The sequence below is a fragment of the Suillus subalutaceus genome (genome assembly GCF_016647625.1).
Source record: "Suillus subalutaceus strain FC151 chromosome Unknown DFJ58scaffold_196, whole genome shotgun sequence".
Classification (NCBI taxonomy): Eukaryota; Fungi; Basidiomycota; class Agaricomycetes; order Boletales; family Suillaceae; genus Suillus; species Suillus subalutaceus.
The window spans coordinates 18987-33305 of NW_024540445.1; the positions used below are offsets into that span (position 1 = coordinate 18987).

Below are 14319 nucleotides of genomic sequence, written 5' to 3' on the forward strand. Positions count from 1 at the left end.
ATTCCTCATCGTCATGAACGTTATCGACCAAACAACCGTCGACCGCGGCCGCGCAGATGTAGCCCCTGCTTTTCCAAGCGGAACCATCCCCACGTCCAGGGTTTCGACGTAGGATAGTTCCATTTCTGCGTTTGCGGGAATGCTGTAACATGGCGTATGCGGTGAGCATCTGTCAGTGCGACATAATTACGGAATACCTTTTTCTCCCATGCCTTGTCGCTGAGAGGTGGCATGTCTGTGGTGTTTAGGAGGGGGAAAAGTTGGCGTGTTGGTCTGGGCAGGGGGCTCTCTCAAGGCTTTTATGTTTGAGAAAACGAGTCAATAGCTTGACTGACTTTGACTAATGCGGAGCATGCTTGATTTGCATTCACGTCAAGGAGCCGAACCCGAGCAACGTGTGAGTCATTGGCTCACGGAAGCGATGACTACTGTGATGTCGACTCATCGTTGGTCACTATTGGACGTGAATCTACACAGCATGACAATAGCTTTAGGAGCCGTGTAGAATAAACAAACTGGGAAAACCAGCAATCTAATTAACAATCTCCGGCTTTTCGCTGACAGGGTCAGATGGTGTGTCGCGACCGGCGGAAAACTCGATGACACGAGTGTCCCGAATGCGAGTGGTCTTACGGCTATTGAGTCTGTGTTTGCATTAGCTTCGGCCCTAGTCGACCCGCCTGAGCAGAGTGACTCACGCTGCCAGGAGTGAATTTGTATAAACTATTTTGAAATTAACCAACATAAATAAATTAAGATGTGAAATGCAATGCTTACCATCAGCCAGAACGTCGTAAATAGCAGCCCAGAAGACTAGAGTGGAAAGGCTCAGATGTGATTCCATAGCTACGACGGACTGCCTCACAAGTATTCCTCATGACACAAAACTGTTGACATTAGCAGTGCTCATTGCAATCGTAATTGAAGGGACTCACGAAGACAAGGACTAAGACAGCAGACATACTGAGAATATCGACCCCATGGTCAAACCTTCGTATGTGAAGTTTGCTCACCTAGTGGCGAGACCAGTTTCAATTGCCCAAAGAGTTAGACGGTCAGCGATATTGTGTGTTCTAGAAGGGCATCATTTAGAGGAGAGAGACCATGAGACGGTGTAGCTCACTGGTGAACTGTGGTCCGTCTGCGTTCACGCTGCAGGACATACACCAGACCAATCGTAGTTATCAGATCGCAAACAGTGGCTGCAACGAGAGTCGTGATTGTCAACCAATTTCGTGCGTTTTGTGCCGTTCTGTTCGCGGAAATGCTCAGTGCCCCGACTGCATCCACCAAAGTGCCGGTAAGATTCAACATGCTGAGAATGCCACAAAACGCGGCGACCGTTTTGCTTCCTGATAATTTGAACAATCTGTAGATGAAAAACATCTGCGCAATTAAGTTGAAGGCAGCCGTGTTTGAATCGATTGTTATCTACCTGAACAAGAGTGCTAATCAGGGGCGTCAGGATGAGATTTGCGTCCCGAGAGCTGGAGAATATGGTTACACCATCAGGATCCTCGCAGCCTGTAACAGTCAGGGTCCATGTCCAATACAAGGTGCAGATGATATGTGCAAATGTCAGTATCCTGGGGCGAATTAGACCTGGAGATCGATGTTGAGATGCATCTATACATACGTCACGGCTGCCACCTGCTTCAACATTAGCTTTGACTACAACCAAGGCAGACATAACGCACCAGAATTTGAAATGCTCTTCTATCACCTGGAAAGCGCTTACAGTAAGTGTATGTTTGCATCGTCGAGCAACCAAATAAGTAGCTGGCGATCATTGATCCAACCACCGCTGGTCCAATAGTCATTGCTGTTCCAGACATTCTGAAGACAAGCTTAGTGCATTAGATCGACCTAGATTATATATTCATGTGCCTCGCATGCTGTGCATAAGTCACAATAGCACAAAGACTCGGTGAGGCGTTAATCGGTCACCGAGTACTTGAGCGTGCTATTAGGATACTATCAACCTGGATGCATTGACACCTACTGAGCTCCGCACTACAGCAGCCATGGAATCCATCAAAAAATAGTGTCAGGAACGAAAACGTTATCTCGCATAACTTCAAGTTTGACCAAAAAGGCAAAGTCAACTCATAGTAGTCAGCACTCCAGTCAGCTTTGCTATGTAGCCAAGCCAATCGTCGTGGCTTGCTCGGCGTTACCCCAAGAAGCCTAGACGATAATATTTGAGTGAGCCAAAGGGAGATCCCTTGACGTTGCTGTACATGGCGACAACACCCGGTCATATCGCGACCCAGCCAACCGACTCTCCAAGACTACTGTACTTTGTGTAAGGAAACAACCGTGGATTGCGCGTGACACCGCTACAGTTGCAGAGTGAGCAACCTCGTCTAATTGGACAGTAACATCCGAACAATATGGCAGCCAGAAGCGACATAGGGTGCTTGTCGTATGTCGGAGTTGCGTAGTTCTGAGAGACTAGCTTCAACTTGGATTCAAACTTTCGCGGGCGAAATTTCGATTTAGCCATCGGTGGGGCTGATATTGCAACAGCAGATTTTATATCCGCAATGTGCAGCGAGGTGACGGGATGGACAAGTTGCAGCAGGATATAATGGCAATATATGGGAACTATTAAACGAGCAGTGCCAGGCTGCCAGGAAGGTGGCACAGCAACGAAAAGTAGTTTTAGTCACTCTTGAACTTGAATCTTGGGGGAATGTCTATGACGTACCTATACTTCGCAACCGAGCCCCTGTGACACATTACGGTAGGGTAAATTAGCACTATGCAACCAAGGTCCAGTGACACATAATAAAAAACAAAAAAACCACAGTAAGTAATTGTTGTTTGATGTTGTTGAATTCGAAAGTCGCTGACTCATCCATGTGGACCCATATTGATTACCCTTTTCTGACTCGGTTGCTTCGAATCACGTTGATCTTAGTAGTACTTACACTTGTCTCTCGAACAATGTCCCAAATATTCTCGGACGCTGACATCGAAGAGGAGCAAAAACACTTCTCTAATGTTATCGCAACATTCCAACAATACGCCCAATACTCTGCAAGTGTTTTTAATCGTTGCGCACCGCACTGTCCTTATGAATCACTTGCTTGTCATATTTAGCTAGCGGCCAATAACAGGCGAAGAAAAGACATCTACACACTTCCTCAGGGTGACAAAGAACTTCTCGATGATCTTGGGTACCGACAAAAACTTCAAGACGTGGATAGAGCTATTCTGGTCAATGCAGAATTCTTGAAGCTGATTGTTGCGAACCCCGAGATCTTCGGCCATGATCTTGACTCTCCTAAAGATGCAGATGAGGACAAGGCTGGTTGTGTGGCTTTGCACGACCATTCGCATGGTTTGCACTTGTGTGAGAAAAAATCTGATTTGTGCCTAACAATGTCAATGTCGTACAGGTGACGTGCATTCACATTCTCATAGTCACCCGCATCATCACCACAGTCACTCGCACGACCATGCAAATGCCACCCCAGATCTTAGAACTGCCAGTAAGCATCAGCGAAAGTATAAACCTACGGACTTCGACATGGACAAGTTGCGAAGCACTCTGAAGCAATTCGTGCGAGACTGGAGTCAGGAGGTAAACAAACAATTCCTACCCCTTTTCAGCTTATGTAACTTTGGCTTGCATCACAGGGAAAAGAGGAACGGGAAACGTGTTATACGCCAATGAAAGACGCGCTGGTTGCTCATTTCTCGGATAATCCATCCCCGGAGTCAAGGTTAGCTCAGGCTTCAAATTTTCCTCTTGACGATGTAGATATATTAATTCACTAGACAAAATATCCGGGTGCTCGTTCCTGGTGCAGGCCTTGGCCGTTTGGCTTATGATGTTGCTAATTTAGGTTTGTGGAGTTCACATACCTGTCTTCTGAATTACACTTAGTTATTTCGCTAGGGTTCGCCTGTCAGGGAAATGAATTCTCTCACTACATGCTTCTGGCATCTTATCTTATTTTAAACAGGTAAGAAAAGCATGGGTCTGAGTGTACTGCCAAACATTTGATCTTCGTCGCAGGACTGACGCAATTGAACAATACACCATATACCCTTACATCCATTCATTCTCTAATCTTCCCGACCGTAAAGCGATGTTACGCCCAATGAAAATACCTGATGTCCTTCCCTCGGCACTACCAGCCGGCTCGAGTTTCTCTTTGGTTGCGGGTATGATTATTGACAGGTCCTTTGAGTATCGTGGCTTCTCAACGTTTCAGGCGATTTCGAGGAGATTTATGGAACAGAATACGAAGAAGGCGATTTCGAACCGCAGGCGGGGCAATGGGACGCTGTTTTGACGTGTTTCTTTATTGACACTGTGTGGATTTTTGTTCCCGTTCAGGTGTATTCTATCCTAATGAAGCTGCTCCAGGCAAAGAATATCATCAACTACCTTCGCATAATTCACCGGATATTAACACCTGGTGGAGTGTGGATTAACATAGGTGAGGGCAGTCGCTTTGTCCCAGTTCTCCTGCTAACTACATATCAGGCCCGCTGCTCTGGCACTTCGAAAATAATGCAACCAATGATCCATCCATTGAACTTGATCTCGAAGAAGTCAAAATACTGGCTCGAAAAATCGGCTTCGTGATATCTGTAAGTCTTTATATTGCATTCTGCTGTGTAAATCCGACGAGGATAATCAGGATGAACGAACGATAGACACGACTTACACGAGTAATTCCCAATCTATGCTGGGATACGTCTATAAAACTGCTTTCTGGACGGCGACGAAAGCTTAATGATAGATGCACCATGAGCTTCTCTCGTTTGTTGAATGACACGTATTACTATGGTGCAGCCTCATGTGCGGCAGGTAGAATGGTAGCAATTTCGGTTGATGTCGGATTCAGATGAATCGTGCGAGATACGTGCGTGTATTCATCGTCCATTCATCTCTAGTATCAGCAATCACATTATAGTTCTTAATATGCTCTGAGATAGGTTTGTCTGCGCACCCCACATGCCCCGCTTTGATGACTTGCTGTATCATGATCTCTCGCTTTTGATCTCTGGTTCTCCAAAACCATCCCGAAAGATGGATTTCCTCAAGGCTCACCCCGGCAGTCTCAGGTAAGCAGAATAGCCATCCTAGCACGACTCAGTCCTGCGTAGAACTTGGCAGGAGTGATCTTCGGCGACCAAACCAGTTAAGTTCATTTGATATTTAATTTGCGGCAAATGAAACTATCAGCGATGGCATAACTTAATAAGCTTGCACATCCGCGGGTATTTCTTATAATGTAGCACTCACATTGATTTTTTCTTGGAGTCGCGGTCAAAAGGGAGACTCACCGTCACTGCCTGAACCTACACTGGTGACTAGCCCCCTGAACCACGGTTGGAATCGGACTCATTTGGGTCTGATTCGCCCATGGTTCAGTCCACACTAGTCGCGGCGAGCCGCACCAGTACAAGGTTCGCGCATTTACTGAACGGTTCCAAGTAGGATTCGAACTTCAGAGCACGTCTATCTTGCGCTGTGAGCTACTGTGCAACCTTGAACTCTTTTGCTAGGCCGGGTTTGGGTGCTGTGATTCATCCTCTAATAAAATTAACTGGATACAGTCTCAGTAGAGATTCCTCTTATTAGACATTCAACATCAACCCTTTTACCGATACTTTTGATGGGAACCACTATAATCCACAGTGAAACCGGTTCAATTGAATATCGACAGAGCTTTTGTATAGACATCAAAAACTGCAGCTGAACGCCCTGCCGTCACTTGTCTGCGAATGTGTCTCTTACACAGAAAAAGAGAAGCCGTGGACCCTATATCACTGCGAAACCATCATGCATCCCCTCGCCCTGCTTTGATGTCTTGCTGCATCATCATCTCTCGCTTTTGATTCCTCATTCTCTGGCTCTCTCGGATCCCAAAACCATCCCGAAAGATGCCCTGGACCTCCTCGAGGCTCAGCCCAGCAATCTCAGGGAAGCAGAACAAGCAAAACAGCCATCCTAACAGGCACAGCCCTGCGTAGAACCCGAATGCACCGGCGGGTGTAATTTTCGACATGAGAGAGAGGTATGTCGAGCCGATGAGAAGGTTGCTAGCCCAGTTTGTCGCAGTCGAGAGCGACGTGCCGATGCCGCGGACTGCACGAAAAGTCAGTGCTGAACTGACAGGTAGGAGAAATAATGATGCGACCTTCGAGACCGAAGAGCTCGCCTTGCTGCCACGGGATGTTTCCCAAGCCCGTTGCATACGATGCAACGAAGATTATCATCGAGAGAAGGACAATCGCTGACCATGACCTGGAGTAAGACGCGCCATTGACTAGATCGCCACCTGTATGCAGTGTCATATCTACCAAATCCAAGTCCGTTATCTGACCCGTCGTGCAATGAATATAAAACATACAATAGAACGCGATGCTGGCAAGGGTGAGGCCAAAAAACCATGCCCGGTGCAGAGAATATCATGATCCTCCGTCGTCCCACGATATCAATATACTTCAACGCGAAAAGTGTGAATATGAAATTTGTCCCACTGACAATGAGCCCAACCGCCGTAGGCTGGTCGAACCCTATCTCCTGGAAGAGTGATGCAGAATAATACATGAGTGTATTGAATCCACAGAGTTGTTGGAACGCTTGCATGCCGCATCCGATGACTTTGCAACGTAAGTACAGCAAGATTGTGCAAGCAATGGGTATGTCTTACTCAGTGCTCTACGATTTACGGGGACGGTGATCATGGAGTTGAAGCGCTCAAAGAATGTTGTGGAATTTGCGATGTCGATACTCTGCTGTACCGATGCACGAAGAACCTGAAGCTATGGGGTGGTTAAGACTATTTGCCAATGCTCGATCGACCAACGCTAAGAATACCTGCAAATCAATCTGTTCAGCTGTGGCTTGCGAGTAGACACGTTCTAACACTCTGTGCGCGGCCTTTATATTGCCCTTCCGGATAAGTATCCTTGCTGCAAAACGAAGGTCATTGTTAGCCATCCCTCGACAAATAACGTTATATAATTACGAAGCAGTGAAACTCACGACTCTCCGGTAAGAACGCCAAAAATATCAATTGAATACCAGCCGGGACGGTACCAAGTCCAACCATCCACCTCCAACCACCACTCACATTTGCAAAACCTGCATCAATTCCATAAGCAACTACCTGCCCAAAGGTGATCATTACAACGTTCAAAACAACCATGCGCCCGCGCAGGCGTGTAGGTGATAGCTCTTGTATATACAGAGGGGCGATGCACGATGCAAGACCCACGCCGATACCGATGAGGAACCGGCAACCAATCTAGAGTTGGTGGTCAGCGTGTGGTAAATGAAACAATGAGAGCACATGGAGAAGGAAGCATACCATACTCCAAACCGTATGGCAGACTGCCTGTCCGAGAGCTCCGCCGATGAAGATGATGTCTGCAATGCCAAGGACGGGTCGACGGCCCGTCCAGTCTGACATAGCACCGGCAGCAAGGCCCCCGAGTAATGCGCCCAATGTGGTGGCGGACGTGATGAATTCCTAGGATGACGTGGTCAGTGATCATAAGTGCATTGAATTAGGTCTTGGACATCCGAGTCCGGCTCACCTTCTGTCCGTCTGATAATTGAGCTGGCCCAAGATCTCCGTTGATGGTGACTAGAGTACCAGAGATTACACCAGTATCATAACCTGTTGATACATCATATGATCAGTCGTTCACCGTCTTGAAAGTGAAACATACCAAACAACAACCCAGATATTGTACAACAAGCCACAAGAAGCCAAACAAACCAAGTCGTGTGTTTCTCGACCTCTGCTACAACTGCATATTGCGAAACATCCCCAGCGGCATTTCCTCGAACTTCATACAACTCATCTTGTGTGTGGTCCTTCGCTTGGCGCTTCTCGTCAAAAGAAGGCTGGGTCATAACGGAAGATGTAGGCGTCAACGAGTCCTTTGACCACAACTTTGTTTCTGAAACGCGTTCTTATACCTGCTCAGACGCCTGGTGGAGTTGGATATGATTTGGAACACCCATCGTGGAGTTTCTACAGCTGGTTACAGTTTTCTGGTATTATAGACCACGTGGAGATAGTGTCCGGGCCGGTGAGTATTATGGGGTAACACTGACAGTAAAGGACAGCCCAAATACGTAGTACTGGATGACTACTGGCCATGATGGGTCCGAGACCGTGTCCGGGGTGCTTAAAACATGTGTCGAGAAATGATTAGATATGAGCAGTCTTTAAAGTGGAATGGTGGGGAAGGTGCCGCATGGAGCATGAGATCCCCACGAGACGAGCCTACAACTGCGTCAAGTTGGCAGCCCCCACGAGTCGGACATTGAGTGGGACCGCGGCATAGTACGAATCATCGGGATTCGGCAGGCACAATGCGTACAGGTACTCCATTGGTCTTCGGAGACGCCTGCAGATAAAAGGAATGTCTATATATAGCCAAGCTTTGAAGTCGTGACATACTCAAGAAACTTCACGGCTGATCATGTCAAAATCCATATTTCTGTAACGGGAGCTACTGGTGTGTTCTCGCCAGTCGAAATTTAACTCAGTTAACTATCAATCCGAGCAGGCTAATATTATTACTGGATCTGCTGTGCCTGCATTGCGGCTATCCCACCCTCAGGCTAGATCTGATAAATAACTGCACTTATTCGCTCCCCTGATTCGGAGAAGGTCGCGCTGTTCAATAGTGTCGGCGTCACAGTTGTTGTTGGTACCAATAGCGATTTCCATACTCTCAGGCTGACATCGCTTGCCAGCAAAGCGGACGTGGTCTTGGCCTACGTCCGTGTTGAACCTCGAACTTCTAACTGATTGTCCGATGTATCATAGCTAATGCTGATGTCTTTTATGCAGCCAGAGCGATCCTCTTGGGACTGAAAAGAGACCATGAACATGCTATATTATACAGTTCCCATTCTTATTCACACAGTATGTATATTAGCCTATACCATTTCCCCGTTACCTTCAGGAAGTGACACTAATATTTTTCTACGTAGTCTGGAACTGGTGTCCTGATAGAAGATGCCGCCGGGAACTACGCTATGGATGACATTTATCCCGACGTAGACATCCCAATGAGCGAGTCGCTACCCAAGACGCAAACGCATCGTGAAGTTGATCTCGAAGTCGTTGCTGCTGATAAAGAAGGTAATTCTTGGTGCTTTTCCTGTCTATCTTTTTTGTTCATGTGTCACGACAAACACTTGGGAACATGGTTATGTGCGGACATATGGCGTTGTGAATACACCATTGGTCTCACCTGGCGTCCAGAATCCGTACTCCAAGAAAATTCCCGGTCTCATTAAAGCCAGCCTTGACAGAAAGCTGAGTGGAGTTATCGGAGAAGGGCTGAATCTATGGCCTAGTATTCATATCGATGGCGTGGAAACGCTGCACACCTCCGTTTTTGATGCTGCGACGAAGGGAGCAGATGATACAGGTCATGAATGCGAGGGCTATTATTTCGGCGAAAATGGAGAACATCGGGTGGGTGAGATATCTGAGGTCTTGGTGGAATTTTTTGCATGATATGAAATGAGGGAAAAATCCCCAGTCCACCGTCTTCACGGACGAAGAGCTGCTGAGATATTTCGCCGAAGCTCATCCACGATTTTACTTACAACTCAATCAATGATAACTATCGACAGCCTTTGGGCGAGTCTCAAGCCAGAGATCGAGGCAATGGTAGAGAGGCAAAACGCCTAAGTCGACCCCAGTGAAGTTGAGCTGCAGCAGTGGCAAGGGACCATGGTACTTTTCTTTCAAACTTGAGGCTGATATCTTGACATAGTTGGACTACTGTATGCCTTGCGACACCCCATGTACGAACAGAGGCTAAGTTCCAACAGAAAATCGTAGACACAAACTAGACCATGAAACACTGCCTCTCCTTCGCACGGCTCAAAGCTTCGCTCTCGGTAGTTAGATTGCGTCCATGATAGCTTCTGGACACTCGTAGTGAATGCAGTGGCCAATGCCCGGAAGAACTCTGACATTCAGTCTCTCAATGTCACGAGGGACGTGCTCCACATGACAAACAGCGCCAGCCTTCGGATCTGATACCAGCACGGTGACTTTCACATGAGGGGGGATGTTTTTGAAGAGGCCACTGAAAGACCACGGCCTGTTATGCTGTTCACAACAACGGCAGAAGTGTCAGCAACATTCGCCATGTCCATAACTGCAATATTACAGAGAAGATTCCGTCGATAGTGGTGCGGTCGCACATCGAAACTCCTAGTGCGGCTAACACGCAGTCACGTCGTGACCAACCAAACTCACCAACCAGCTCCTCGGCGGTTTTGACATTTGCAATTGCTTCCAGAAACCAACTTTTATCCATTTCTGCTGTCCCCTCCCTTTCGAGGGGGGGATCAAGGAGTATGACAGTGACTTCTTTCGTTTTGGGCAAGAATGGCAAGAGCGAAAGGGCCACTGTGCCTCCAAGAGAACGACCTATAACCACATCGTAGGACGTGTCGTTGATGAAGTATGGTCGGAGGTCCTCTGCAAGGGTGGATATGCGGTAGTCGGTGCCCCGTCTCCATGCATGCCAAGGAGATTCGGAGCCACGACAAAGAACCCTGTGAAAGCCTGTTGAAAACAGAGCATGATCGCCATAGTATCACAAAACCTGACCTTCTGCTACTAATAGCTGAGCGACGCCCTCCCATGCACTCGAGCACGAAGTCAACCTATGAATAAGCAGAGCTTTCCTGGGAGCAGTGGGAGAACCCCACTGGGTTGCCGAAATTGATGGGTACATGCTGGTATGGCCTGGATGATCAGAATTCTGCTAGCGGACGTATGAGTGGAGAAATTCGGAATTCAAGTCTGACTTCCAAGATCGAGGGAGGTGCTAGAAGGGGAAGTAGCACGCAGGGAAAATTGTGCATTTAAGGGGCATACAGCACATACTGACCGGAATAGCCATATGACACTCAGACAAGGTCTTATCCCTGTGTTAAGGGATGCCACGAATAACCCCTTCATCGAAGGAAAGCGCCATGCGGCTGACGGCAAACCGGTTGCAGTGATATGACGTATCTGCTGAAATGCGATAACCACTGGGGTCAACTCAGGTACACGGAGGAAAAATTGATCTCCCCACTCTCGAAATAGGATCATAAGTCTGCTTCACTGCCAGAGGGGCAGCCCGGACCAGCCCGGCTTCTATGTTAGCGCTGCAAAACATTTTGCATCTCCTCCCTACCTTCTCACGGCATGCTGCGAAACGGATAGCTACGCCATCAAAATGCCATCTAGGAGTCATCAAGAAAGTGACTGTATAGCCACTTCGGTGAGACCTTGAAATGACCCTGACACCAGCGAACACTTCTCATGAAATACAAGCGATGACCCTCACCTGCAGTCATGAATGTCGCGGACCCTTCCACTACAATAGCAAGTCATATCGCTGCTTGCACACCATGTTTGCACATTCACCTTGACATCAAATTGTGTTATTTGAAGTCGTCAGCACTGATAAACATATCGTGCCGTCTTCTATTCACATGGGAGGTAATAAGAACTAGTAATCTCAGCCAATAACTCACCATCTTCCCATTCTTACTCACTCGTGCCCTCCGGAATCTGGTCTTTACTTCATTAACAGCCGTCGATGGTGAGGCCTGCTTCGCCAAAGACGAGGATTGAAAGCCTGCCAACGCAAATGGTTTATTTCTCAATGTGTCAGTTTATGCAGGTGTTATAGGCAAATAAACCATGCACCTGTCTTTCCAGAAACACAATCTTCACGTGCAGAGCACTGATCTCGGGGTAATAGAGATGAACATTGCACGCCGGGTCGCGCCCAAACTTGAAGGTACCTATCTCCTCGTCGATCGGAAATGCTGCTAGTTGTTCAACATCAGTCGTCCGTTTCATTAGCCGCAGTGTACCAAACAGCCTTATTTCGCTGCCGTGACTCCGTCCATGGTAAATTAGTAATGAGCCAGTTCAAGCATGACTTGAGCAGAGTTTGTTCGGTTCGCGTCACATGTCGGAAAATTGTATTTTTAGTTGGCATGCCTTACAGCTATTTTCATATCGATAGACCAGAATCTGGAAAACTCACTTAGCCGCTTTTGTTTGTTGTTGGAGCGACACCAAACAGAGGCGCGCGCACTAGCTACTTTTGTAACTTGCTTGTGGAATACTAGTACTATGATGACTGCCGACCATCATCATGATGCACGGAAACCAGCGACATATACCAGATGCTGCGAAGCAGCAGTGGTTTGTTATGTCCACACATGGCATGACATTGAAGGCCATAGCGCAAGTGACAGGATCCAGCCATCAAACAGTCAATAGAGTTCTTCGGCTCTCACAACTCACGGGCTCTGTTGTTCGAAAGCCTCTGGAAAGTGGTCGTCCTTGTCTACTTACAGCACAGGACGTTGCAGTAAGTGAAGGCACAAAAGTATTTTGAATTTGATACCTAACTGTGACAGTACCTTATTTCATGTGTCGAACTCACTCCTGACATATTTCTATCTGAACTACAAAGTGCTCTACGGGAGGTGAGGGATATTGAGGTGTCCCTTGCCACCATCGAACAAACACTACATAGGCATGGATTGACTCACAAGCATGTATGTAAAATATGTTTGTGCATGTAAATTCTGACAGTGTCACACAGGTGACTCGAGCTGCAATCGAGTGCAATGAAGACAAACGTGACCAATATCAAATTTTTATTGCTGAAAATTTCTGTCCTGACCAGCTCGTCTTCGTAGATGAATCTGCCTGTAACCGAATTACAACTAAGCGCCCAAATGCATGGTCACTGACGGGAGTGCGTGCTCGTCGGCGTGATTATTTCATTTGAGGTCAAAGGCATGTTGAAAATTTGTTAATGAGGGTGTCTTGACAGTAGTTTGTCTTTTCAGATATTCTATTCTTCCTGCTATCTCACTATGGCATCTTACATCTCGATATCCAAGATCATTCATATACTGCAGTGACATTCAATGAATTCATAGAGGGTTTACTCGACAATATGAACCAATACCCTCAGAAGAACTCCGTTATCGTGATGGACAATGCTAGCATACACAAGTCGGCATATCTCAAAGAGATGATCTGGCGAAGGTATGTTATCCCAATGTCACTGTTTGAGTAGTGTCATTGACCATTGATCTTTTATCAGGGGGATGCGCCTTGTTTATCTGCCACCTTATTCTCCCAACTTCAACCCTATCGAAGAAGCCTTTTCGGCCCTCAAAGCTTGGATAAGGCAGAACTGTAACTATGCCAGAGGTGAATTAACAGGCGAAATGACCTGTGATCCTTATAGCCTGCTGTGGGTAGTGATGGCCAGGTCCGGTCCTGAACCGCGGTTCGAACCTGACCAAAGTCCGGTTCAAAGTTCGGGGAATAGGGGGAACCGAACTGTCGGTCCGGTCCACGGTTTGAGGACTTGCAGAATTCTCGAACCTGGTTCAAACTGATTGTCGGGCAAAGGGATGGTATGAAAATTTCGATCTCTAAAATTGACGCAGTCCTGCTGCGCTCGTGACACGTCTGTGACACGGCATATGTAATGCGGCACAGCTGTGAGAATCCTTTCGTATTGTCAAGCCTTTGCCGCTTGCTATCAATTGCCTATTTCGTGATACCGCTAATGCACACACCTGGCTGCTATGTCCCTCCATCTTCTTCAACATCACCTGTCTTCAAGTCCCACAGATGAAGCATCTTGTCAAGCGAGGCTGTAACTATCCGCCGGCATTAGGCGTAGTCAAGATGGACTTTGGAGGGATTATGGGTGTCTTGCTCTAAGCTGCAGAGGTGCATGTTTTATGCGTTTTATGTTGCTTCACCAACGATTCAGAAACTTGCATCAGTGTTTTATGATTCAGCATACAAGGTAAGGACTTGCAATGTGGGGAATGCAGCATCTGTGATCTTGATACTTTACAGGCCAAAGGTGCATGGGATACTGCTATAGAATCGAGCAAAAATGGCTACACTGTCATCAAGGTTCAGAACTGGTGTGTAGCTTTTCTGGCTTGTCAAGTGTCATTCTTAATACCTTCTCACTATTTGCCCTTGTCATCCCAATTCGAATGTGGTCGATGGCACTGCAGCACCGAGTCGGCTTGGGGTCAATGAAGCAGCCTCATCAATGAGCCAAAGTCCTGCTAGAGGTACTCAGTGCGTAACCCTGGAGCAGCTAGGATAAACAGGGTTGCTGAATGGGTCTACAGGCGCCACTTGAGTGATCAAGTACTTCTCTAGGGTCCTGGAAACAGCCATCTTTCAGCGATGGCATCAGGAACAAACAGACTTTCCCCAGCCGCTATGATCTTGACAGCACTACTGAGAT

General features: G+C 47.2%; 7 protein-coding genes across 7 annotated transcripts; 3 read left to right on the plus strand and 4 right to left on the minus strand.

Moving 5' to 3' along the window:
• Positions 1-532: 532 nt before the first annotated feature.
• Positions 533-1835, minus strand: DFJ58DRAFT_749796 (uncharacterized protein; the record flags this gene model as incomplete). Its single annotated transcript, XM_041387691.1, has 10 exons — positions 533-644; positions 699-723; positions 778-813; positions 866-887; positions 936-963; positions 1014-1073; positions 1124-1386; positions 1436-1586; positions 1637-1650; positions 1698-1835. 10 exons carry the CDS (start codon positions 1833-1835, stop codon positions 533-535), a joined length of 849 nt encoding a protein of 282 aa, XP_041237002.1.
• A 1057-nt stretch (positions 1836-2892) lies between these two features.
• Positions 2893-4943, plus strand: DFJ58DRAFT_818505 (N2227-domain-containing protein). The gene is made up of 11 exons (XM_041391862.1): positions 2893-3042; positions 3106-3346; positions 3405-3589; positions 3646-3731; positions 3787-3854; positions 3908-3974; positions 4028-4176; positions 4227-4327; positions 4382-4454; positions 4502-4608; positions 4659-4943. The coding sequence occupies exons 1-11, from the start codon at positions 2950-2952 to the stop codon at positions 4752-4754; spliced, it is 1266 nt and encodes a 421-aa protein (XP_041237003.1). The 5' UTR covers positions 2893-2949; the 3' UTR covers positions 4755-4943.
• Positions 4944-5655: 712 nt separating this feature from the next.
• DFJ58DRAFT_818514 (general substrate transporter) lies at positions 5656-8288 on the minus strand. Its single transcript, XM_041391863.1, has 9 exons — positions 7705-8288; positions 7570-7652; positions 7341-7502; positions 7016-7277; positions 6848-6942; positions 6681-6792; positions 6416-6630; positions 6165-6345; positions 5656-6112 (listed from the first exon to the last, which is right to left on the minus strand). The coding sequence occupies exons 1-9, from the start codon at positions 7889-7891 to the stop codon at positions 5805-5807; spliced, it is 1605 nt and encodes a 534-aa protein (XP_041237004.1). The 5' UTR covers positions 7892-8288; the 3' UTR covers positions 5656-5804.
• A 138-nt stretch (positions 8289-8426) lies between these two features.
• DFJ58DRAFT_917652 (uncharacterized protein) lies at positions 8427-9515 on the plus strand (the record flags this gene model as incomplete). Its single annotated transcript, XM_041395540.1, has 5 exons — positions 8427-8502; positions 8554-8693; positions 8744-8915; positions 8984-9134; positions 9295-9515. Exons 3-5 carry the CDS (start codon positions 8874-8876, stop codon positions 9513-9515), a joined length of 414 nt encoding a protein of 137 aa, XP_041237005.1. The 5' UTR covers positions 8427-8502; positions 8554-8693; positions 8744-8873.
• Positions 9516-9703: 188 nt separating this feature from the next.
• DFJ58DRAFT_818518 (Alpha/Beta hydrolase protein) lies at positions 9704-11238 on the minus strand. The gene is made up of 5 exons (XM_041391864.1): positions 11128-11238; positions 10909-11065; positions 10626-10820; positions 10180-10580; positions 9704-10118 (listed from the first exon to the last, which is right to left on the minus strand). Exons 3-5 carry the CDS (start codon positions 10750-10752, stop codon positions 9909-9911), a joined length of 738 nt encoding a protein of 245 aa, XP_041237006.1. The 5' UTR covers positions 10753-10820; positions 10909-11065; positions 11128-11238; the 3' UTR covers positions 9704-9908.
• A 210-nt stretch (positions 11239-11448) lies between these two features.
• DFJ58DRAFT_818527 (uncharacterized protein) lies at positions 11449-11886 on the minus strand (the record flags this gene model as incomplete). The annotated part of the gene is given in 3 exon segments (XM_041391865.1): positions 11449-11468; positions 11543-11740; positions 11751-11886. Coding segments are annotated over 2 exon segments (163 nt in total), but the record flags the coding sequence as incomplete, so codon positions are not given.
• Positions 11887-12174: 288 nt separating this feature from the next.
• Positions 12175-12610, plus strand: DFJ58DRAFT_669716 (Homeodomain-like protein; the record flags this gene model as incomplete). Its single annotated transcript, XM_041382805.1, has 2 exons — positions 12175-12393; positions 12443-12610. The coding sequence occupies 2 exons, from the start codon at positions 12175-12177 to the stop codon at positions 12608-12610; spliced, it is 387 nt and encodes a 128-aa protein (XP_041237008.1).
• Positions 12611-14319: the final 1709 nt, after the last annotated feature.

Coding starts and splice junctions, on each gene's coding strand:
- DFJ58DRAFT_818505 (XM_041391862.1), top strand. CDS start 2,950: ATGTCCCAAATATTCTCGGACGCTGACATCGAAGAGGAGCAAAAACAC. Junction 4,328..4,381: donor CGTGTTTCTTTATTGACACT/GTGTGGATTTTT, acceptor AAGCTGCTCCAG/GCAAAGAATATCATCAACTA. Junction 4,455..4,501: donor TGGAGTGTGGATTAACATAG/GTGAGGGCAGTC, acceptor ACTACATATCAG/GCCCGCTGCTCTGGCACTTC.
- DFJ58DRAFT_818514 (XM_041391863.1), bottom strand. CDS start 7,891: ATGACCCAGCCTTCTTTTGACGAGAAGCGCCAAGCGAAGGACCACACA. Junction 7,278..7,340: donor GCCATACGGTTTGGAGTATG/GTATGCTTCCTT, acceptor CACCAACTCTAG/ATTGGTTGCCGGTTCCTCAT. Junction 6,793..6,847: donor CTGAACAGATTGATTTGCAG/GTATTCTTAGCG, acceptor ACCACCCCATAG/CTTCAGGTTCTTCGTGCATC.
- DFJ58DRAFT_818518 (XM_041391864.1), bottom strand. CDS start 10,752: ATGTACCCATCAATTTCGGCAACCCAGTGGGGTTCTCCCACTGCTCCC. Junction 10,581..10,625: donor TCAGCTATTAGTAGCAGAAG/GTCAGGTTTTGT, acceptor TGTTTTCAACAG/GCTTTCACAGGGTTCTTTGT. Junction 10,119..10,179: donor CTATCGACGGAATCTTCTCT/GTAATATTGCAG, acceptor TGTTGTGAACAG/CATAACAGGCCGTGGTCTTT.